At 39.2% G+C, this 26,106-nt stretch overlaps 1 protein-coding gene across 1 annotated transcript in view; it reads right to left on the bottom strand.

Annotated features, from left to right (window-relative positions):
• Nucleotides 1-26,106, bottom strand: part of LOC115429585 (probable E3 ubiquitin-protein ligase HERC1) — a 144,291-nt gene that overhangs the window by 55,330 nt on the left and 62,855 nt on the right. The window contains 9 exon segments of the mRNA XM_030149173.1: nucleotides 7,937-8,102; nucleotides 11,545-11,742; nucleotides 11,837-11,889; nucleotides 13,588-13,847; nucleotides 16,093-16,301; nucleotides 18,845-18,972; nucleotides 20,250-20,436; nucleotides 21,773-21,856; nucleotides 23,571-23,740. Coding sequence (XP_030005033.1) covers nucleotides 7,937-8,102; nucleotides 11,545-11,742; nucleotides 11,837-11,889; nucleotides 13,588-13,847; nucleotides 16,093-16,301; nucleotides 18,845-18,972; nucleotides 20,250-20,436; nucleotides 21,773-21,856; nucleotides 23,571-23,740 — 1,455 coding nt within the window.

Genomic DNA, 26,106 nt, shown 5'->3' with positions numbered 1-26,106 from the left:
TGGAAAGACTGGATGATGCCAATGTAATGAAAGGTGTGTAATGTACCCAAGCAATGTTGGTTTGTTCGCTTTTTTAAATGAACTCACATCTTATACTTTTATACCAATACATCAACTCAAATCTGTGAATCCTCCCACCTCTAGTACAGACCAAAAGCAGCCTGTGTACACAGTGTTTACATCAGTAGAACAGTCTGGTCCAGTTCACCTGGAGGCCTCCTGTATATATCAGTAGAACAGTTTAGCTCCTGTATATATCAGTAGAACAGTTTAGCTCCTGTATATATCAGTAGAACAGTTTAGCTCCTGTATATATCAGTAGAACAGTTTAGCTCCTGTATATATCAGTAGAACAGTTTAGCTCCTGTATATATCAGTAGAACAGTTTAGCACCTGTATATATCAGTAGAACAGTTTAGCTCCTGTATATATCAGTAGAACAGTTTAGCTCCTGTATATATCAGTAGAACAGTTTAGCTCCTGTATATATCAGTAGAACAGTTTAGCTCCTGTATATCAGTAGAACAGTTTAGCTCCTGTATATATCAGTAGAACAGTTTAGCTCCTGTATATATCAGTAGAACAGTTTAGCTCCTGTATATATCAGTAGAACAGTTTAGCTCTTGTATATATCAGTAGAACAGTTTACCTCCTGTATATATCAGTAGAACAGTTTATCTCCTGTATATATCAGTAGAACAGTTTATCTCCTGTATATATCAGTAGAACAGTTTAGCTCCTGTATATATCAGTAGAACAGTTTAGCTCCTGTATATATCAGTAGAACAGTTTACCTCTTGTATATATCAGTAGAACAGTTGAGCTCTTGTATATATCAGTAGAACAGTTTAGCTCCTGTATATATCAGTAGAACAGTTTACCTCCTGTATATATCAGTAGAACAGTTTACCTCTTGTATATATCAGTAGAACAGTTTAGCTCTTGTATATATCAGTAGAACAGTTTAGCTCCTGTATATATCAGTAGAACAGTTTAGCTCTTGTATATATCAGTAGAACAGTTTAGCTCCTGTATATATCAGTAGAACAGTTTAGCTCCTGTATATATCAGTAGAACAGTTTAGCTCCTGTATATATCAGTAGAACAGTTTACCTCCTGTATATATCAGTAGAACAGTTTAGCTCCTGTATATATCAGTAGAACAGTTTAGCTCCTGTATATATCAGTAGAACAGTTTAGCTCCTGTATATATCAGTAGAACAGTTTAGCTCCTGTATATATCAGTAGAACAGTTTACCTCTTGTATATATCAGTAGAACAGTTTAGCTCCTGTATATATCAGTAGAACAGTTTAGCTCCTGTATATATCAGTAGAACAGTTTACCTCTTGTATATATCAGTAGAACAGTTTAGCTCTTGTATATATCAGTAGAACAGTTTAGCTCCTGTATATATCAGTAGAACAGTTTACCTCCTGTATATATCAGTAGAACAGTTTACCTCTTGTATATATCAGTAGAACAGTTTAGCTCTTGTATATATCAGTAGAACAGTTTAGCTCTTGTATATATCAGTAGAACAGTTTAGCTCCTGTATATATCAGTAGAACAGTTTAGCTCCTGTATATATCAGTAGAACAGTTTAGCTCCTGTATATATCAGTAGAACAGTTTAGCTCCTGTATATATCAGTAGAACAGTTTAGCTCCTGTATATATCAGTAGAACAGTTTACCTCTTGTATATATCAGTAGAACAGTTTAGCTCCTGTATATATCAGTAGAACAGTTTAGCTCCTGTATATATCAGTAGAACAGTTTAGCTCCTGTATATATCAGTAGAACAGTTTAGCTCCTGTATATATCAGTAGAACAGTTTACCTCCTGTATATATCAGTAGAACAGTTTATCTCCTGTATATATCAGTAGAACAGTTTATCTCCTGTATATATCAGTAGAACAGTTTAGCTCCTGTATATATCAGTAGAACAGTTTAGCTCCTGTATATATCAGTAGAACAGTTTACCTCTTGTATAAATCAGTAGAACAGTTTAGCTCCTGTATATATCAGTAGAACAGTTTAGCTCCTGTATATATCAGTAGAACAGTTTACCTCTTGTATATATCAGTAGAACAGTTTAGCTCTTGTATATATCAGTAGAACAGTTTAGCTCCTGTATATATCAGTAGAACAGTTTACCTCCTGTATATATCAGTAGAACAGTTTACCTCTTGTATATATCAGTAGAACAGTTTAGCTCTTGTATATATCAGTAGAACAGTTTAGCTCCTGTATATATCAGTAGAACAGTTTAGCTCTTGTATATATCAGTAGAACAGTTTAGCTCCTGTATATATCAGTAGAACAGTTTACCTCTTGTATATATCAGTAGAACAGTTTAGCTCTTGTATATATCAGTAGAACAGTTTACCTCCTGTATATATCAGTAGAACAGTTTACCTCTTGTATATATCAGTAGAACAGTTTAGCTCTTGTATATATCAGTAGAACAGTTTAGCTCCTGTATATATCAGTAGAACAGTTTAGCTCCTGTATATATCAGTAGAACAGTTTAGCTCTTGTATATATCACCACTCCCACACCTATGTGACTACGCTCCCCGTCTTCTGCTGCAGTCACCTGCTCCCCCTGCTGGTCACATCAAACATCACCACGTTCAGAGTCTCCTGTACAGTCTGTAGTCAGACTGAATACCACCCCAGCTGATCTCTCCTCCTCTCCCAGCCCCTCACTAATGACAGTTACACCCCTCACTCACACCAGCTCACCTTTGAGGAACAATCTCTCTACTGGTCACCATCCTATTCCTGTTATTTTCGGTTCACGTATGGGGTTTCACACTGCTAAAAGGCATCGTAATATCACCAATCTCCGCCCATTAATATACACCGCAGTCATTGGTGCGTCCTTCTCTATAGGGTTATGGAATTGCCAATCTGCAGTGAACAAAGCAGATTTTATTGCTGCCTATGCCAACCATCACACACTGGACATCCTGGCTCTCACTGAAACCTGGATTACGCCTGAAAACAATGCAACCCCAGCCGCACTTTCTATCAGCCACACATTCTCTCATACCTCTCGTCCATCTGGACGAGGAGGTGGTGTGGGTCTGTTAATTTCCAACAAATGGAAACACAATCAACTCCTACCTTCAGTCAAATACAACTCCTTTGAATACCATGCCATCCTAGTGACAGCACCAGTCAAACTTTACATAATTGTCATTTATCGTCCACCAGGGCAACTGGGTGATTTTCCTGATGAGCTTGACACTCTGCTTTCCTCCATCCCAGAGCATGACTGCCCCATGCTAGTCCTCGGTGACATGAACATCCACTTAGACAATCCCAGCTTCTCAGATTTCATGTCACTAATACTCTCTTTTGAGCTACAGCGGGTTTGCAGTCCTCCAACCCACAAAGCTGGTAAAGAGCTCGATCTCATTTTCACCCGAAACTGCATCACAGATGCCCTCACAGTCACACCTTTACACCTGTCTGACCACTATTTCATTCAGTTCAGTGTGTCTCTCCCTGAAAAAACACTCTGCTCCCTCCCCCATGGTCTCTTTCCGCCGCAACCTCCGCAATTTGTCCCCCACCCACTTCTCCACTGTCGTAGCCTCCGCTCTCCCTCCCCCCAGCACTTTTTCCTCCTTAGAGGTTAACGATGCCACTGAGTCTCTGTGCTTTACACTTAGCTCCTGTCTGGATAATCTGTGCCCTCTATCTACTAGACCCGCTCGATCCTCCCAGTCCCACCCATGGCTCAATGATAACCTCCGGTCGCTGCGTACCAACCTCAGAGCCGCAGAGAGAAAATGGCACAAAACAAAAAGCTCTTCTGACCTGATCACATTCCAGTCACTATTGGTATCCTTCTCATCCAGTGTCACTGCTGCGAAGAAGGCTTACTATAATAACAAAATTCATTCTGCCACCGACACCAAGAAACTATTCTCAACCTTTAAAACACTACTCAACCCTCCACCTCCACCGCCCACTACTAATCTGACAGCAGACAATTTTGCTTCATTTTTCACAAATAAAGTGTCTACTATCAGCAGTCAGTTCACTGATCCACCCATAGACTGCACGCCTCCTTCTTCAACATCATCATCATCACACACTGCTTCCTCTCCCCTGACTATGGCTACTACTAACTCAACTGATAAAAGCCCAACTGCGTCATTCCCCTCATTTACTCCCCTCACAGAGAACGAGGTGTCTAAACTCCTTTCCTCTAGCCGTCCTACAACATGCCTGTTGGACCCTATTCCATCCAACCTCTTACAGTCTGTTGCCCCTACTATCACAGCACCAATCACACATGTGATTAATGCTTCACTGACTTCAGGAACATTTCCTACAGTATTTAAACAAGCGCAGGTAACACCACTACTCAAAAAACCTTCCCTCACCCCCACTCAAGTGGAGAATTATCGACCAGTCTCACTCCTCCCATACCTTTCTAAGATCATCGAAAGGGCTGTTTTCAAACAGGTCACAGAATTCCTCTCCCAAAATAACCTCCTGGACATCAACCAATCTGGCTTCAAAATCGGCCACTCCACTGAAACGGCTCTGTTGTCTGTGACAGAAGCCTTGAAAGAGGCTAGAGCAGCAGCCAAGTCTTCAGTACTCATTCTACTGGACTTATCAGCAGCATTTGACACTGTCAATCATGATATCCTGTTATCCATACTCTGGAACATGGGCATCACAGGCCACGCCCACTCCTGGTTTCAATCTTACCTTACTGGTCGGTCCTTCAGTGTGTCCTGGCTAGGGCACACATCAGCAGTTCACCGCCTCACCACGGGGGTCCCCCAAGGCTCTGTGTTGGGCCCCCTCCTTTTTGCCATATACACCACCTCACTCGGTCAGATCATCCACTCACACGGCTTCTCATATCATTGCTATGCTGATGATACCCAGCTCTATCTGTCATTCCCACCTGATGACTCCACAGTCTCAGTGCGGATCTCAGATTGTCTCTCTGACATATCTGCATGGATGAAAGCCCATCACCTTCAGCTGAACCTGTCCAAAACTGAACTGCTGGTCTTCCCAGCTAAGCCAACCATACAGCTGGACATCTCCATCACTATTGACTCCATACCTCTGGCTCCTACCAGTGTAGTACGTAACTTGGGAGTCATGATTGATAATCAGTTGACCTTCACGGATCACGTTGCCTCTGTCACCCGATCATGCCGTTTCACTCTGTTCAACCTAAGAAAGATCAGGCCATACCTAACCGAACAGGCCACCCAGCTCCTGGTGCAGACTATGGTTATCTCCCGTCTTGACTACTGCAATGCTCTTCTAACGGGCCTCCCAGCTTGTGTTGTCAAACCACTACAGATGGTCCAGAATGCAGCAGCGTGTCTGGTCTTCAATCAGCCTAAAAGGGCACATGTCACCCCCTTACTCATTGAGTTACACTGGCTACCCATAGCTGCCCGCATCAAATTCAAATCTTTAATCCTAGCCTACAAAATTCTCCGTGGGTCTGCTCCTGTCTACTTAGGTGCACTAATAAAAGCTTATGTCGCCCCACGACCACTCCGCTCGTCTGGGGAACGTAGTCTGGTGGTCCCCAGACCTTGTACAAGACAATCCAGGCTCTTTTCATGGGTCGTTCCACGTTGGTGGAACGCTCTACCAAGTGCTACAAGAACAGAGTCATCCCTGCCTATCTTCAAGAAGCTCCTGAAGACCCAGCTCTTCCGAGAGCACCTCCTGTCCTAGCACTTTCAAACATTCCATTTTAAATATTCTAATAAGGTTTTTCCCAGGACAACCACAGATTCTTTCACGATTATCTCTGGACCTGCTGCGGTGGTCCGGCCTCTTCCCTGCCCTCATCATCACCACTCACTTATCCTCAACCGCCTCCATGTGTCTCCCCCTACTCCCCCCTTCTCCCCCTCTCCCCCAGTCCCTATCTCTATCGCTCTCTCTTTTTCCCCTTCTCTACCCTCTCTCTTTAACCCCAACTGGTCAAGGCAGACGGCCATCCTCCAGGAGTCTGGGTCTGCTCGAGGTTTCTGCCTGTTAAAGGGAAGTTTTTCCTCGCCACTGTCACCAGTCACAAGTGTTTGCTCCTGGAGGATTCTGTTGGGTTTCTGTAGAATTGACTTAGAGTCTGGTTTTGACCAACTCGATATATAAAATGTCAAGAGATAACTTTCTTGTGATCTGGCGCTATATAAATAAAATTTGATTGATTGAGTGATTTAATTGGTTTCCCCTGTAAGTCGCTTTGGAAAAAAGCGTCTGCCAAATGCGTAAACATAAACATAAACATATCAGTAGAACAGTTTAGCTCCTGTATATATCAGTAGAACAGTTTAGCTCCTGTATATATCAGTAGAACAGTTTAGCTCTTGTATATATCAGTAGAACAGTTTAGCTCCTGTATATATCAGTAGAACAGTTTAGCTCTTGTATATATCAGTAGAACAGTTTAGCTCTTGTATATATCAGTAGAACAGTTTAGCTCCTGTATATATCAGTAGAACAGTTTAGCTCCTGTATATATCAGTAGAACAGTTTAGCTCCTGTATATATCAGTAGAACAGTTTAGCTCCTGTATATATCAGTAGAACAGTTTAGCTCCTGTATATATCAGTAGAACAGTTTAGCTCCTGTATATATCAGTAGAACAGTTTAGCTCCTGTATATATCAGTAGAACAGTTTAGCTCCTGTATATATCAGTAGAACAGTTTAGCTCCTGTATATATCAGTAGAACAGTTTAGCTCCTGTATATATCAGTAGAACAGTTTAGCTCCTGTATATATCAGTAGAACAGTTTACCTCTTGTATATATCAGTAGAACAGTTTAGCTCTTGTATATATCAGTAGAACAGTTTAGCTCCTGTATATATCAGTAGAACAGTTTAGCTCCTGTATATATCAGTAGAACAGTTTACCTCTTGTATATATCAGTAGAACAGTTTAGCTCTTGTATATATCAGTAGAACAGTTTAGCTCCTGTATATATCAGTAGAACAGTTTAGCTCTTGTATATATCAGTAGAACAGTTTAGCTCCTGTATATATCAGTAGAACAGTTTAGCTCCTGTATATATCAGTAGAACAGTTTAGCTCCTGTATATATCAGTAGAACAGTTTAGCTCCTGTATATATCAGTAGAACAGTTTAGCTCCTGTATATATCAGTAGAACAGTTTAGCTCCTGTATATATCAGTAGAACAGTTTAGCTCCTGTATATATCAGTAGAACAGTTTAGCTCCTGTATATATCAGTAGAACAGTTTAGCTCTTGTATATATCAGTAGAACAGTTTACCTCTTGTATATATCAGTAGAACAGTTTAGCTCCTGTATATATCAGTAGAACAGTTTAGCTCCTGTATATATCAGTAGAACAGTTTAGCTCCTGTATATATCAGTAGAACAGTTTAGCTCTTGTATATATCAGTAGAACAGTTTAGCTCCTGTATATATCAGTAGAACAGTTTAGCTCCTGTATATATCAGTAGAACAGTTTAGCTCCTGTATATATCAGTAGAACAGTTTACCTCCTGTATATATCAGTAGAACAGTTTAGCTCCTGTATATATCAGTAGAACAGTTTAGCTCCTGTATATATCAGTAGAACAGTTTAGCTCTTGTATATAACAGTAGAACAGTTTAGCTCCTGTATATATCAGTAGAACAGTTTAGCTCCTGTATATATCAGTAGAACAGTTTAGCTCTTGTATATATCAGTAGAACAGTTTAGCTCCTGTATATATCAGTAGAACAGTTTAGCTCCTGTATATATCAGTAGAACAGTTTAGCTCCTGTATATATCAGTAGAACAGTTTAGCTCCTGTATATATCAGTAGAACAGTTTAGCTCCTGTATATATCAGTAGAACAGTTTAGCTCCTGTATATATCAGTAGAACAGTTTAGCTCCTGTATATATCAGTAGAACAGTTTACCTGGAGGCAGCCTGAGACAGAGCCTTCATCACCATGCTGTACGCCAGCAGGATCTGGGCGGTGGACGTGACTCTGCGTAACGCTTTCAGTCTGTCATGAGAGTCCCTCAGCGATACGGCCTGCTGTCCGAGGCTCAGAGAAGTTTTCTGTTCTACAAGAGCAACACCTGGAGAGAGAGAGAGAGAGAGAGAGAGAGAGAGAGAGAGAGAGAGAGAGAGAGAGAGAACAACAGAAAACACTGACGTTCTGATTTCATTCACATTTCCATTCATTAATAGCTGTTGCTGAACTCATTCTTGTAACGTCTTTACACTCCTGAAGAAGAAAACCATGGTTAGATTAGATTGGATTAGATCAGATTATATTAGACTACGTTAGATTAGACTAGATTAGACTACAATAGACTAGATTACATTAGATAAGATTAGATTAGATTAGATTAGATTAAATTTGACTAGATTTGATTAGATTAGATTAGCGTAGATTACGTTAGACTAGATTACATTAGGCTACATTAGATTAGATTAGATTAGATTAGATTAGATTACATTAGACTAAATTACATTAGACTACATTAGATTAGATTAGATTAGATTAGATGAGATTAGATTAGATTTATTGATCCCACAATGGGGGCAGTCACTGGTCTAGGCAGTAACAGAATAAAGTGCATGCAAAAACATAGTGCAAAAGACAAACCGTATAAGACATTAATAACAGTAGTCAGTAATAAAACTCTATAGACTGTAGTCAAGACTGTAGAAAAATAATCACAGACCCCTCACACCCTGGACACCTCCTCTTCTCCCCCCTCTTTTTGCACTAAATGTTTTTGCTGCTAAACAGAACGGAGCTGCTTAACTGATTTACATCGTTCCTGTGACAGTACAGATCTATTCTATTCTATTCTATTCTATTCTATTCTATTCTATTCTATTCTATTCTATTCTATTCTATTCTATATATTTACAGTGCAGATGAGACACAGACAGGACAGGGTTGTACTGTGGTGTTGTACACAATTATACACTGAAGTTTTATTTTGGATTTTATGGTGTCCAAATGTCAGAGTGGATAAACTGGGACGACTGGGACAATGTGGACTGGAGTTGTCAGGCTGTGATTAATGAGTGAAATGAGTGAAGAGTCACTATGCTGTGGCCAGTTCCACTGTGGAAGGATGGATTTATGTTCTGCCAAACAGCACAGAGAGAGTGTGGGTGTGTGACACGAGTGGGTTCAACGCTCCACCACAGGAGAGTGGAGGACATGTGGAGCTGGTACTTTCAGCAGATTTCACTGGATGATTTACTGTCGTATGAAGAAAAAGGGAGCAGTTTCATAGAAGCACCCTGTTACACCTGACTGTTTGATCCGGTTTGTCCAGGTTTCTACCTGTTCTTTCTTTATACTTCTAATTTATTATGTGTGGTGTGTTTGCTCCTGTATTTGATTTTATTCTTCTGTTCTGTATTTTACTGGCTGTCAAGCTGCTGCACTACAATTTCCCAGTTTGGGATCAATAAAGTCTATCTATCTACTTCAGCGTTTTCAGTCATTACACAGAGGTTTTTAATTTATGAAGTCAACACATTCTAACAAAGTGGACAACATCAGCTCATGACTCAGCAGACTGATCAGTGACACAGCACAGAGTTGGACATCATCCACAAATACTGTATCATACACATCACATTTCATAAGACTGAGGCGCCACTGCACAAAGGCCCTTTTAAATGATCTGAATCATACAAATCACCAACATTTAGGGCTGTAAGAAAATATCGCTTCTGCAATATATTGCAATATTTCATTTCACAATAATGTATCAATATTAAAAAGTACTGTATGGATATTTTTAGGTATTTATTCAAATGCAGATATGGCTTGGGTTCATTTTTGTTTTTCTTTATTGTTTATATCTTATTTCTTCTTATTTCACACTCTTTTATTCAATAATGTTGGTTCCTTTGTTTGGATTGAACTCAAATCCTGTTCTGATGTTAGTTGTGAACTAATAGAATCTGAACATTTGAACAGGATCTGAAACTGGAATGTCTGGAAAACAGAATTTCAGTTTGAACACAGTTGGAACATTTGGTGACAGAACATTAGATCCTGTTGGGATCAGATAAAAATGTGTTCAGTATTTGTGCAGATTTCTGCTGGAATTCAATTCTTCAAGGAAATAATCATTTAAAAAAAAGAAACACAAAAAATTGCCTTTTTAACAGTATCATGATATATTGTGATATATCGTATCGGGATCCTAGTATTGTCATTTGTATCGTATCGCCAGATTCTTGCCAATACACACTGCTAGTGTTAAATATAATGTAGTCAGCTGAATATACATTTAAACCCCTTGTTTCTCATTCTCCTCTCAGGCACCGTTGAACTATAGTAGAAGAACCTCAAAGTGAAAAATGATGTACAAAACAATGAAAAATTAAACAGAATATACTACAGATGAATGAAGATGAATAAATGAATGAAAAAATTCAGGGTTCCCACTCTTTTCCTGAAATTATTTTCCAGGACTTTTCCAGGACATTTTCAGCCGCTACAAAGATAAGTTCTCACGTCATACACTAATCCATTCCCCCGTCCCCCTCATTCTTTGGAAGTGTTCTTTTCTATAGTTGTAACCTGCATTTACCCAGATTGTTTCTATGTTTATTACTCAGACATTGGATGTGCAGCCTATGGCTATAATTTATCTATGAAAAATAATTATGACAAATGTATCATAGAGTAATGCAAACACACCTACAGATTACAGTGTAGCACTTCATTAGAATTCTGAGATTAAAGTCAAAATTCTGAGAAAAAAGTCAGAATACTGAGAAAAAAGTCAGAATTCTGAGATTAAAGTAAAATGCTGACTTTTTTCTCAGAATTCTGAGATTAAAGTCAAAATTCTGAGATTAAAGTCCCAATTCTGAGAAAAATGTCAGAATTCTTAGATTTAAGTCAAAATTCTGAGATTAAAGTCAGAATTCTGAGAAAAAGTCCGAATTTTTAGATTAAAGTCATAACTCTAAGAAAAAGGTCAGAATTCTGAGATTAAAGTCCCAATTCTGAGAAAAATGTCAGAATTCTTAGATTTAAGTCAAAATTGTGAGATTAAAGTCAGAATTCTGACTTTTTTCTCAAAATAATAATAATAATAAAAAATATATTGGACCTTATTTATTTTATTTTTTTCCCAGTGGCTCTAATCCTGTTTCATAAGATCACAAGGCAGCGGCAGGATAAATAATTTTCCAGGATAACTTAACCATTTCCAGGACATCTGACCTTTTTTCTCATTTTCCATTTGTTTTCTATGAAGGGAAAATTGGTCAATCATTTTCCAGGTTTTCCAGGACATGTGGGAACCCTGAAAATGCTACAGCAGATAAATTAACACGTCCAAAACTGTTTTACCAAAGTAGCAGGTCATGATAAATTGTGTGTCGGCCATTTTTCATTTCACTACGACAACAAAAGCACTTGAACGCTACACACTGGTAATTTCGAATTCACAAGGGGAAAGGATCATCTTCCCGATAGCACGTGAAGGCAGTGTCAGACCTGATTCTCTGCTGAGTGAAAAAAAAACCTACCTTTGGATACAGCTGCTCTTGTCGGGTCAGCAGAGACGTAAACCAGTGCTCCCAGTGGATCGGGCTCGGTGAATGTGATGGGGTCTGGAACCAGCTTCTTTTCCGTCAGCCCCAGCGGCCTCAGTAACAGCCCGAAGTCCTCCAGGCCCGTCAGCTTGTCCGCGTCGCACTCGTTCTGGTGACTCATCTCCCAGTCGTCTAGGCAGCACAAAGCACCAACAGGAGATCATTTTAACGGTCACAAAAGTCACTGTGATACGTCCCATTTTACTGTGAAACCAATGGTTCCTACCGTCAGATGTGCTGTCCAACTGGCCGATCAAGTCAGATGTAAGACCTTTAATCCTGAAGCGGAAGAATTTCATATCACGGTTAATGTGACCAAAATTATCACGGTTATCATTATTATTGCGGTATTGTTGAAATGTGCCCAAAATGTTCAAAAAGTACTAATACACACACTGAAATAATTGAACCAAGTTGTATTTTGAAAAAAAACCAAACAAAAACTAATAAAATAACAGCATAATGTACTTTCTGTTGCAGAAACATTCAAATATTAACATGTAAACGTACAAACATACAAATGTGCATTAAAGATGGAACCTGATGGACACTGTTTGACCATTTTCCAGATCAAGTTTGAGTTGTTTGAGCTTCTTTTTCAGGGATAGATAGATAGACATTCTCTCTCTCTCTCTCTCTCTCTCTCTCTCTCTCTCTCTCTCTCTCTCTCTCTCTGTCTCAAAATGCGGTAATCAAACACGATTATCATGATAATAAGAATTTAAACGGTAATACTAATTGTCGGGAATTTTACTGCGGTTTATTGTTATACCAGTAATCATCACATCCCTAAAACACATACACATTTACACTCCTAAGACCCACTGTCCACATTTGTGGACAAGAGTTTCACAACTGTATACACAAAAAAAAAACAGAAAAGAAAACTGTCCACCACAGAGGACATTCCATAAAAATTCTAAAAACTGCGTCTGAAAAAACTGTTGCATCATGATGTTTCCAGTACAGGCACTGATGTAATAAAAAACAAATAAAGCTGGTACTGCTGACATTTCCTGGGTCTGAGGAGGATAAAAAAAAGGGGGAGGGAAGGAAGGAGGTCTGTCTACTTACTTAATATTAAAGTAATCTACAAAGGGCTGCCAGACTGAAAAAAGTAACTTTCCATGATCCTTTAGTAAAAATTAGATTTTCTCCAAATGTAAGTGTTGCATAATATCTTTCAGCAGAGCCTGATGAGTTGGAGGATGTTTGTTCTTCCACTTGAACAGAATAAGGCCTCCGCCCAGCAGTGTCACAAACTTCAAACTACCCTCTGTTCAGTACTCAGGTCCACTCCTGTTGGGTCCACATCGAACATTATAGTTTTTGGGTCTGGAGGGATCTGTCTGTTAAAAATCTAAGACAAAGTCTGTAAAGTTCAGTGCAACAGGTGGTGATGTTGGGGCGTGTCCAGAACATGTGTGACAGTGAAGCTGATATATTTACGTTTTAATTTTAATTTTTTTTTTTTTACTTTTTATTTAGATATTTTCATTTTTTCCACAAAATAGAAGATTCTCTGACATTGGAGCCTATGAATTAAAGCACATGTAAATGGAATACAATAGAAATACCATAAAGGGAAATCACATGGAAAATAACTGTTTTTACCAAAGAAAATTAGACCAGTACAATATCAGTTAGAGAGAGATATAACAATCATGACAATAGCGCCTGTTCTTTCATCAGTCACCCAAATACCGAGAAATATGTATTTATAATTTTTTTAACAATCAATTTATTTGTTATTTATTTATCTTTTTTCTTTCTTATCTATCTTTTTGAATTTATGGCAGTGCTTGGTAATTTGCGGTGGGGTTTTCTTTCTCTTTTTGTATGTTTTGTCATTGGTTGCGCTTTCTATTGTTCATGTTCCTAAAATCTGAAAAACCAATAAAAAGATTATTTTTAAAAACATACGAAGCGCATTTCTCGCATTCACAAGAGCAATTTGAGAGTAACAGACAGAATTACCTTTCATGTTTGGAATGTGAGTCGCTCAGATTTGCAGCCAGATACTTTTCCCTGCAGGAGGTGCACAGGAGGTAGAAGGGGAAGTTGGAGCCGCACTCCCCTTTGAACCACACGTCCACGTAGGCGCCGGTGCTGTCGTAGCCCTTACGTGCAGCGCTCTGACCGCATCCTGGGTGTCTGCGCTTGATGTGATTGTTGAATTGCAGGGTGAGAGTATTACACAGCTCACACTTCACCATTTGACTGTGTTCTTCTCCAGCCTACAAGAAGAGTGTTGGGACAGTTCATGATCCTGTCAGTGTCAGACTGTACGGACACAGTACTGTGGACTAGGAACAGTCTGATGTCAAGGTCATGGTGGAGGTTAAAGGTCACCAAAATGACTAGTTTTTTCCAAAATTCATACCATTCTGACATTTGATCAAATCTGTCCTCAGTTCTGTTCCCTCTGGTTTCCTGGTGGGATCCCCCCCCCCCCCCCCCCCCCCGGCCCTTCACAGACACAGTACAGACTACAGATTCAAACATGGACAGAACATTTGAGTGGCAGGAAACACTAGCACACATTTAGGAGGGAAGAACTAACACTTCATTCATTCATTCATTTTCTGAACCTGCTTTATCCTCACTAGGGTCACAGGGGCGGAGCCTATCCCAGCTACTTACAGGTGAAGGCGGGGTTCACCCTGGACATGTGACCAGTTTATCACAGACTGAACATATACAGACAAACACACTGTCACATTCACACCTATGGGGGATTTAGATGAACCCATGAACCTATCAGAGCATGTGTTTGGATGGTGGGAGGAGCCAGAGGACCAGAGAGAACCCATGAACCTATCAGAGCATGTGTTTGGATGGTGGGAGGAGCCAGAGGACCAGAGAGAACCCATGAACCTATCAGAGCATGTGTTTGGATGGTGGGAGGAGCCAGAGGACCAGAGAGAACCCATGAACCTATCAGAGCATGTGTTTGGATGGTGGGAGGAGCCAGAGGACCGGAGAGAACCCACACAGACACAGGGAGAACATGGAAACTGCACACAGAAAGGCCCCACCCCCATGGACTAAAGGTCCCACCCCCATGGCCTAAAGGCCCCACCCCCACAGCCTAAAGGTCCCACCCCCATGGACTAAAGGCTCCACCCCCATGGACTACAGGCTCCACCCCCATGGACTACAGGCTCCACCCCCATGTCCTGGTGTTGAACTGAACCCAGGTCCTTGTGTCTGTGGCTCCAGGTCTGTCCTCTGCCCCCACAGGACAGGTTCATGTAAATGTCAGTTGTGTCAAACTGCCGTCTGTTCTGTTTTCATGTCTGTGCAGAATACATGAGGAAACAGTTGTGTTGAATGGGTCTGATTGAATGTCAGTTGTTTGTGGTCAGTAGATGTGTTCTGAGGAGAGAACCTGAGCCCAACATTTGGAAGAACCCACATGAACAGCTGAGTTCCATCAAATATGCATTTGGACCATTTGGGTGACCTTTGACCTTTTGTAGCGCAAAACACTCTGAAGACATGACATGTCACAAAAAAACAGGTAAGGGCCCAGCATGAGCAGGCTGACACACTGAACTTTATCAAAAGTGAAGAAAGTTGACACAAACCCCATGTTTTCAGGGTTGAAAAAGTTTTGTTTTTTTTGTTTTTTTTTTGGGGGGGGGGGGTTGATTTGAATTTTTTTTCACATTTTTGTATTCCCAAGAAATGGGAGCATTAGAAAATCTGGGCTAAAGTTGAATCTGAACATTTTCCTGAAATAGCCCCCCCCCCATGTGAATGAGAAGGCTCAGTGGCGGCTCGTCAGTAGAGGGCGCTGGGGCACCGCCTCACCTGTCTCACATGAAGAAGGAGGGGATAAGAATCACCTAAAACAATGTGACAAAAACATGCATTTTTTGTCTTTATGTTGTCTTCTGTTATTCACAATTATCCTACACGATACTCCAGCAAATGTTATCTTCCGTACTGCCCAACTTCTGTCTGTCAGTATCCTACTATATAATCCACGTTCTGTGTCCGTCTGATCCATGTCCTAATGTTCCATCACAGGAGGGCGTTTGTACGGGTTTTCCCCAGCCTTCACATGCCCCATCACCACCAAACTCACCAAATGAACAGAAACATGACCTGACTATCTACTAGGCACAATTTTATGTCCGTATTCAAATGTTGTGAGGTATGCTGGGAGATTTTAGCCTCTCATGCTCTCGTACAATGGGACCACGGGTACAATGCCGCTAGTTCTGTAAAATATCGGTGGACCACATTTTTGGAATAATCTACAACCTGCACTTCAATCAACATCTTCTTTATCGTTATTTAAAAAGCACCTGAAAAGGACTCTAATTTAACAAAAAAATGTAAGGCTGTATATCATTTGATTTATATTTCCATTATTTTACTTTAGATTATTATTTCAGTTATATCATACTTTTCATTCTTTTTTTTCCCCTGTGTAATTGTTTGTGTGTGTGTGTGTGTGTGTGTGTGTGTCACCTCAACTATCTGCAGCGTGTCTCTCTCCAAGCTGAAAAAGGACGGGGTGAGCAGGTCCTCATAACTTTCTTCATGGTATGGGTCGTCCATGTAGCCCAGTTCTGACTCTTCTTCTGCGGAGTAGGGATGAAACTCCACCTGCTCTGGCCATTCACCCACACCTGTGTGCTGTGGGTACAGCTGTGGGAGGGGGCTGGGGGACGGCAAATCTGAGGAGAAAAAAAAAAAAAGTGCACAGTACATGTTAATGAGTGAATTTTGAGGTGGAAGGCTTTGAGCGTTTTGCTGTTTTGCTATTAAAAAAAACAAGCTTGTCATCTTTTCATAGTTATCAGATCCGACTTTCAGAGGCTTCATAGTGAACGTGGAACCACCGTCATCTTCTACAGTACGGGTGTCAAACATATGGCCCGCAGGCCAAAACTGGCCAGCTAAAGGTTCCAATCTGGCCCGCAGGATGAATTTGTGCAAAAAATTACACTAAAGATATCACCAGTCAAGTATGTCAAACTCATTTTAGGTCCAAACTCCAAATTCCAACAATACTGTATGTGTTACTAAATGTTTTTGCCTTTGTAGAGACACTGTGATCTACATATAACGCACATGTATAAATGATAAGTTCAGGTATAATATTGTTAAAATTCCACTTATTTATTTATTTTTTTAAAGACTTTATTTTTCAGTTTGCAAATAGGCATCTACATCAACAGAAGATAAAAGAACTAGTCCAAGGCAGAACAACACACACAAACGTCACACCCAAAGGCTCATAGAGAAGGAAAAATAAATGAACAAAATAAAAGAAAAAGAAAAGGGGGCACACACTTCGACTGACTTTGATCATATAAAAGAAAAAGGAATTTAAATAAAGACTACAGTCTGATGCATAACAGCTGCATTAATAGTCTGTTATTTGTAAATAGTCATATGATAAAAATGCACTTATTTTTAAAGAAATTTCAGGTTTTTCAAGTTATTCACATTTTTGTAAAAGGATAGTTTCTAAATGTAAAAAAGTTTTTTGCACTTAAACACTGCCAAAAATGTACAGTTCTTACTATTTCTAGGTTATTATTTCACTGGTCTGGCCCACTGGAGATTAAATTGGGCAGAATGTGGAACTGAACTGAAATGAGACTGACCCCTCTGTTCTCCAACAGTGATTCACCAGTAAAACCCATGGAGTTGGATTAATAACAGAGGATGGACACACTTGTTTTTACGTTCAGTTCATGATATATTTGCTGAAAAAGTCACTTTTTCTTCAGTTTTCTCAGTTTTTGATATACCCTACTTTACAGACTATAAGCCACACCCACCCCGTCTCCAACGTCTCACCATCGCTTCATTAATGCCAAGCTTACATGCAGCAGCTCTATTTCCTTCTTCATCAGCCGGATCAATCGTTAGCCCAGAAAACATAAATTAGCCGCATCATTTTAGAGCCACGGGTTCACAGTGTGTGGAAAAAAGTAGCGGCTTATCAACCGGAAAGTACGGTAATAACCCTCAACTTTAATCTGAGCTTTTACAATTATCTACATGATCAGGAAACTGAATATAGGAAAATACATGATTTACACTGAACAGAAACCCACACAAAATTAGCAGGATAATATTACAATCAATGGTGTTAAATCACTGAAGAAAAGTTTAATGTAGAGGAAAATGTTTTGGGAACAGACCCAAAAGTAGCACTGGGTGTTTGTGGGTTCAGTCTCATATTTCTGTGTTTCATGATGGACGAGAAGATGTCGAATCAACATTATTTGATAATGTCATTGAAAAACCCAGTAAAAATGATAATAAAAAGCATTTTACAGTTAAGAGCATTTAATTATGTTTTATGACATGTCTGAAGACTCTCATTAACCCTTTATCGGGCAAGTGACTATTTTTGGTAATTTTCCACATGCATTACAAGACAGTGAGAGCAACAGTTCCAGTGAGGACAGTGAGTCCCCAGACTCAGGTCCAATGTGGTCTCCAGGGTCTGTCAGGTCCAATGTGGTCTCCAGGGTCTGTCAGGTCCAATGTGGTCTCCAGGGTCTGTCAGGTCCAATGTGGTCTCCAGGGTCTGTCAGGTCCAATGTGGTCTCCAGGGTCTGTCAGGTCCAATGTGGTCCCCAGGGTCTGTCAGGTCCAATGTGGTCTTCAGGGTCTGTCAGGTCCAATGTGGTCCCCAGGGTCTGTCAGGTCCAATGTGGTCTTCAGGGTCTGTCAGGTCCACCTCTAATGGAACTACTGTTAGGAATGATGTTAAAGGGGTCATGTGGATGTGGACAGGGGTCTGGACCAGCACTCATGGGGGTCTAATCCTACTATATAATGCACGTTTTGGCCCCGCCCCGTGTCCATCCCATCGGTGTCGCAGCACGGCACATGGGAGGGTGTTTGGGTGCAATGCCGCTGTCGCACCACAGGAGGGCGTTCTGGCACCACGGGTACTTTATGGCGCCACGGGTACAATGCTGCTAGTGTTCTAAACTACATGTTCCTTTCATCTTACATGTGTTTTTCTTGTATTTTTTTTTTATATATTCTTTGTATTTTTGTTATTTCTTTGCCACATATGGGCAAGGAACCAAATACGGTAACTTCATTGGCCTTGATTTTCTATGACAATCACATTTTTTTTGAAAAATTTCACCAAAGTACTAAAGTCTTGTTATGTCCTGCAATAACAGACTAAGGTTGAGTATTTCTATGAGTGAACTCTAAAGGGTTAATATCTGCTGCTGTGACTGACCTGCCCTTCGAAAGGACGTTCTCTGAGTTGGTCCTGAGCGCCGTCGTCTTGCCGGAGGTGGTCGATTCCTGGTCAAGTGGACATCCAAGAAGTTCTCCCTCTCTATCCAGTCTAGTCCTGGCAAAAGGCTGTTTTAAAAAAAACAGAAAACAAATACATGTCGACTGTCAGCTAATTTTGTAACAACAGTACCATAAGAATACTACCATGAGTAAACGACGATGAAGGTGTTCCTCAGATTCCTGACTAGAGGTGTCTATCGGCAAGAATCTGACAATACGATACAAATCACAATACTAGGATCACAGTATGATATATCACAATATATCATGATACTGTTAAAAAGCCAATTTTTTGTTTGTTTCTTTTTTTTAAAATCATTATTCCCTTGAAGAATTGAATTCCAGCAGAAATCTGCACAAATATTAAACACATTTGTATTTGATCCCAACAGGATCTAATGTTCTATCACCAAATGTTCCAACTGTGTTCAAACTGAAATTGTGTTTTACAGACATTCCAGTTTCAGATCCTGTTCAAATGTTCAGATTCTATTAGTTCACAACTAACATCAGAACAGGATTTTTGTGCGATACCAACAAAGGAATGAACATTATTTAATAGAAGAGTGTTAAATAATAATAAATAAAAGAAAAACAAAAAACAAGAATGAACCACCACAATATCTGTATTTGAATAAATACTTAAAAACATTGACACAGTACTTTTTAATATCAATAACAGGGCTGTTAGAAAATATCGATTCTGCAATATATTGTGATATTTCATTTCACAATACTGTATCGATATTAAAAAGTACTGCATCAATATTTTTTGGTATTTATTCAAATGCAGATATGGCAGAGGTTCATTTTTTTTCTCAGTTTTCTTTATTGTTTATATTTTATTTATTATTATTTAACACTGTTTTATGAATAATGGTTATTTGAATCATCCTAAAAGCACTTTTTTCTGTCTGAGAGGCAGATGTTGGTTCCTTTGTTGGATTGAACTCAAATCCTGTTCTGATGTTAGTTGTGAACTAATAGAATCTGAACATTTGAACAGGATCTGAAACTGGAATGTCTGGAAAACAGAATTTCAGTTGGAACGTTTGCTGATAGAACATTAGATCCTGTTGGGATCAAATACAAATGTGTTTAGGATTTGTGCAGATTTCTGCTGGAATTCAATTCTTCCAGGAAATAATCATTTAAAAAAAGAAACAAACAAAAAATTGCCTTTTTAATAGTATCGTGATATATCGTATCATGATCCTAGTATTGTGATTTGTATCATATCACCAGATTCTTGCCGATACACAGCCCTAATCGATACAGTATTGTGAAATGAAATATCGCGATATATTGCAGAACCGATCCTTTCTTCCAGCCCTCTTCCTGACCTCTCATTGGTCTGACTGGTGGGGCGTTCAGGACACTGAACTGTCTCGGGTCCATCTGGGGACGGGGTGTCGGGGGCGCCCTCCGGTCTGGGCGAATCGGCGCTCTGCTGTTCCTCCGTCAGCGGGTGCTCTAACATCCAGCTGGCCAACACCTCGATGGTCTGAGAGTCCAAGTCACCTGCTACGTCTGGGAGGGACCACAGGGAAGGGGAAGTGTCAGAGTTCAAACAGAACAGACGGATCACGGAGCGCTGCTTTACTCAAATCAAGTGCGACAACACCACCAGATGATCATGCTGCTGCTGCATGGGGCTGAAGGTCAGGCTCACACATCTGGGAAGAGGGGGTGTAACGTTTGGGGCAAAGTACGGGAAGGAAAATTAGATTTAAATGAGTAAAAAAAAAGGTGGTGCTGAGGACATTTAGTGTCTACTGATGCAAGGTGTCAATGTGAGCAGTATTTATGATGCCAAAAATACTGGTTTGACTTTACCAGGTGAAGATTGTGTTTTTTTAACCCATACAGACCCAGTGCTACTTTGTGTCACTTCCCAAATGAATTTTTCTCTCTATTTAACCTTTCTTAAGTGATTTATCACCATTGGATGTGATATTATCCTCTTTGTTTTGACTTTTTTCAGTGTAAATTGTGTATTTTTCTGTATTTAATTCACTGATCATGTAAATGTTCATTACATTTCTGAGGGAATTCAAAGGTTATTAAAACAAAAGAAAAAAGAAAAGAGAAAATTGAAGAAAAAGATACTTTTTCAGCAAATCTGCCATTAACTAAATGTAAAACTAAGTATCTCCATCCACTGTCGTTGATCCAACTCCAAGGGTTTTACTGATGAATCAATTTTGTAGAAAATGACAGTGTTTCCATGGTAACTACAGAGCCTCTGAACATCCAAATGGGTCATATCTCATGTCCATGAAAAGACGAAAAACTGCCTTTTACCTCAATTATTTACATCTATTGATAGAATTAATAGATTAAAAGGCATTAACCACTTTACATCAGTAGATGGTTTAGCTTGTTTGTGTCTTTATGGGTTAATTTAACCTTTATTTAACCAGGTAAGTTAGTTGAGAGCTGATTCTCATTTTCCAAAATGACCTGGACATACAGAGACGAACAACCAATCACTCTCACATTCACACCTATCGGCAATTTAGATTCTCCAGTTAACCTTGTAGTGTGTGTCTGTGGATGCTGGCTCTAAAGTAGCTGTAATGCATTTGGAATGCTACGTTCAAGAACTCAAATCATGAATAAAAAATGTTTTGGACACACTGGAGCTCTGTACTTTCATCCAGCATAACAGCAGTATGTTAATCCTTAAACTGAAAGAGCTTTAAAGTAAATAAACATAATCACTTCCATCTTTCACAAACAATACTCATCTGCATTCCTAAATACTACGTTGAAGCTGCAGCACACAGTGATAAAAACGACAAATGATTAAAATAAGAAGCACACGAAGCAAAACATACATTCAGATGATTCCACAAAGCAGTACCTGCTGCCTCCATGGCCCAGTAGATATGTCTCATAGTGAATCCCATTTCTAGTAAGCGACTGGTGACAAACATTTGTGTCCGCTCTGGTGATTGAGGAAAAAAAAAAAAGAAAAGTACACACAAAAAAAACAAAACAGAAAAACAAAAAACAAGCCCACAGCTCCATTTTGAAATCTTCATATTTGCATTGTGTAGTATAATAATTCATTATCTTGAATTACGTATCAGATGCATCATCTGTGCAGAGTCCCTGTTCAATAAATGTATCAATGAAATGACATAATACAAATAATAGAGATGTCCTTTTTTTGTCCTAGCTCCTGCTTTATCAGTCTATCAGCTAGAAAACCCCATTCAATCTAGTACATCCGTTTCTATTTATCTCAGGAAATGCTTCAAAAAACATACAAAATGGTGCCGTACAAGCATGTGAGTGTGCAAACTGTGCCACGCATGCATTTGAGTTCCAATAGGATATTTATCTGATAGCAAGACAAAATGCATGCTGTTTTGAGCGGCAGGTCTGTTGTGACAAACAGGCCGACGTACAGTGTAAGGCCATGCATGGGTCATACAGCTCCCACTGAGGGAGGGGGGGGGCGTGTTTGATGGCGTTTTCTCACATGAACGGCTTTAATAGCACTTTTAATCTGAAACCAGCATGATGATAAAGTTTGTCAAACACTAAACTGACGTCCATGAACATTAACCCATAAAGGCCCAGCTCTACTTATGTGTCAGTTTCCAAATGACATTTTCTCTATATCTGACCTTTTTTAGTCATTCATCAACATTTATTATAATATTCAGCATAAATCAGGCACTTTCCTGTATTCAGTTCACTGATCATGAAGGTGTTAGTTTATTTTCAGTCATATATGCTTTTCGAACAACAGAAGAAGAGGGAAATAATACAATTTGACTGAAAAAGGCTTATTAATGCCCGCCTGCTTTACAGCTTAAGCTACACAATACATGGTGTCAAGTAGAAAGAATCAAAAAACATATATACATATGGGTGCTTCTATGAAACTGGTCCTAAAAACGGGACATGGGGGCTAAAAATTCAAACCAGATATAGACTAGTGTTATGAAGCAAGTTCGGAAGCACTTTGGGTCTATTTCAAAAACAAATACTTACTGAGATAAAAGAGAAACACATTTATATATATATATATATATATATATATATATATATATATATATATATTTTTTTTTTTTTTTTAATACAAAAATCTGCATGTAAAACAGAAAAAGGACACGAAAATTACACACGACAATTTTTTTTTTTTTTTTTCAGATTAGAGTTGAGGGTTATTATATCAAAAACAGAAAAAAACTGAAGTAAAAGTGACTTTTTCAGTCAAATACATCTTTAACTGAACATAAACAAAGCGTCTCCGTCCACTGTAATTTATATTTTAACTCCATGGGTTTGACTGGTGAATCAATGTTGTAGAAGATGACAGTGTTTCCATGGCAACTACGGAGCCTCTGAACGTCCAAATGGGTCATATCTGATGACCATGAAAAGATGAAAAACTGTGTTTTACACCAAATATTGACATGTATTGATTGGATTAGTGAATGAACAGGTGTTAAACAGTTCAGATCAGTGGATGCTTTTGGCCTGTGTTGGATGTTTGGGACTTTATGGGTTAATGACAAAAACCTACCCTCTATATCAGGAACTATCCAACTAATTCAGATCATCGTAAACTCCTATCTATGGTTGCTATGGCTACGCATGTGCTGACTCCGACCGCTGTTGCTGGAAAATGTCTCTGCGCTTCTTACCCAGACTGCTTCTGGCCTGTGTGCTGCAAGGACCGGGTTCCATGAAGCTAGTCTGCTGCTCTGTGAACGCGTCACAGGAAGCAGAGCTGGCCAGGCTGAAGCAGGGGTGCAGCATGGGAGGGGTACTAACCAGGCCGGTAAGCGTAGGGAACCGGGTTAGCACCATGTGCCTAGAGGGAGTGGAGATACAGCATATACAAGGAACAACACAGTGCCAGTGGCGTTACACAGGCAGTTTTCTGGACTAAACACGAAAATATATGCACTGTGCAAAAAATGACTTACTCTATCTGAATCCAGAGGCATACATTTGATTCTAATTTGGACAAATGGATCAAGGCTGTATCCTTTAGCCGCTCAGAATGTGTATCACTCCTCTAAAAATGTCCTCTTTTTTAAAAAAAAATCTCCTTGTATTTATTCCTTGCTTTATGTTTTTCTGCGTAAACAAGTGTCATATTTAAAGAACCCAGAGGTATTGTAACACTATGATTGTTTTTAAGAGAGAAATACTAAAACTGTAAGCACCCAGTTCATATGTTCGTTTTTTGGGTTTTTTTACACTTTTGTATGTATAAAATAGGAATTACGAAAAGGACTCGAATAGATAACATCTGTATGAATGGTAATATTGGAGATATTCTGTCACCGTTTTCAACAAACATAAAATAAAAAAAAAGAGAAAATATAGTCGCAGAAAAAAAAATTATTAGACCACCCCTTATTTTCTTCAGTGTCATGTTCATTTTAATGCCTGGTCCAGCTAAAGGTGCATTTGTTTGGACAAATATAATGATACCAACAAAAAAGTCTCATAGTAGTTGAATTTCACAGCTGATATCTGTCCATTGAACATGTTTTCTGGATAAAAACCCAAACCCCTTCAGTTCTTCCATCAGTATCTGTGTCATTGTACTGACACAAACAGTGCTTTTATTCATTCCATGTTTTCTGTTCTGTCTGTTTTAGTCACATGACACACACAGGAGTTAGGACTGGATTACAGAACCAGTGTTTCTGATGACTTTGGATGGTTTAATAACTTTTTATGCTACTGTATCTCAAAGCACCGACACAAGCTTTATTCAGCCTGGTTTGAGGACTAGAAGAAAAAAAAAAAAATCGCATCTCTCCCTGTCTATATAGACCACAGGTGTCAAACATGCATCCCGGGGACCAAATCTGGCCCACCAAAGGGTCCAGCCCGGCCCTGGGATTAATTTATGAAATGCAAAAATTACACCGAAGATATGAACAATCCTTTTAGTTCAGGTTCCACATTCAGACCAGTTCAGTCTCCAGTGGGCAGGATTCTGTCAAATACTATCATAAGAACATATAAATAAGGACAAATGCAAATTTTTCTCTTCGTAAATGTAAATATTTTCATGTATTTACACTAAAACAAAGATTAATTACATATGAGGGTGAGGGAGATGGCATCTTGTATTGCACTGGAACGACTCACTTCTATAGTTAGAGGAAGGGGAGGGGATTCTGTGGAAATATGGTCACCTGTAACTGAGTTTCTCACATGTTATGAGACCAATTATTTTGACAATGGTGCTGATTTATGCAGCTGTATGCTGTTTATTTATGCTTATTTATTTTATTTTTCTTTTTTCTTTTTTTTTTTGCTTTCATTCATTTATTTATTTGGGGGGAATATGTTGCTTATTGTTTGCTTTATGTTGGGTATATTGTTAATTACTGTGTAATATAAAGTTCAATAAAGATATTGTTTAAAAAAAAAAGTAAGAAGAATAAAATCAGTTTAATTTGGCAAAAAAAGCAAAAACAAAGCATAATTTCACAAAAAAAGTGAATCACCTGAACAAATATGAACAACCTGAAATTTCTTAAGAGAAGTCAGTACAATTTTAACAATATTCCGCCTGTTATTAAATGTTTTGTGTATTTGTAAGTCATAATGTACATGTGTAAATGATAAACTGAGGCAGAATATTGTTAAAATGACACTTTTTTTCAGTTTGTTCATGTTATTCACATCTTTTGAACGGATAGTTTGTAGATGTAAACCTTTTCATAATGTAAATTTACTTTTTTCGCTCTTAAACATAGACAAAAGTTTGGAGTTGACATTATTTATGTATTATTATGTTATTATTTTACTGGTTCGGCCAAATTTAGCTGAATGTGGAACTGAACTAACATGAGTTTGACAGCCCTAGTACAGATGCTAAAGTGCGTACAGGCTCGGTGGTGGATGGTATTGTATTAACTCACACTCAGAGAACTACATACGCTTGGAGCAGCGAGAGTCTTTGGCAAAGAACCAAAACCTGTTCTTGCCAAAACCGCTTCCCTCCCTCTTTATATTGCAGTCAAGCAGGTTTTTTTTTTTTCTGCATGTGCTTCTCAAAAGCAGGCCTGACACTGACGCTGCGGTCAGTAGTGGTTTGGTTAGGACAACAGCAGGCAGGCGGTGAAGCCTCAGTTGAACACAGTGCAGGCAGAAAACCTCTCACTCGCTGTGTGGGGTAGATCCTAACTCACCCATTCCCTGGACCTCAGA

This window comes from Sphaeramia orbicularis, chromosome 12 (genome assembly GCF_902148855.1).
Source record: "Sphaeramia orbicularis chromosome 12, fSphaOr1.1, whole genome shotgun sequence".
Classification (NCBI taxonomy): Eukaryota; Metazoa; Chordata; class Actinopteri; order Kurtiformes; family Apogonidae; genus Sphaeramia; species Sphaeramia orbicularis.
Note: the sequence above shows the minus strand (reverse complement) of the source record. Positions and strands in the feature narration are given on the sequence as shown.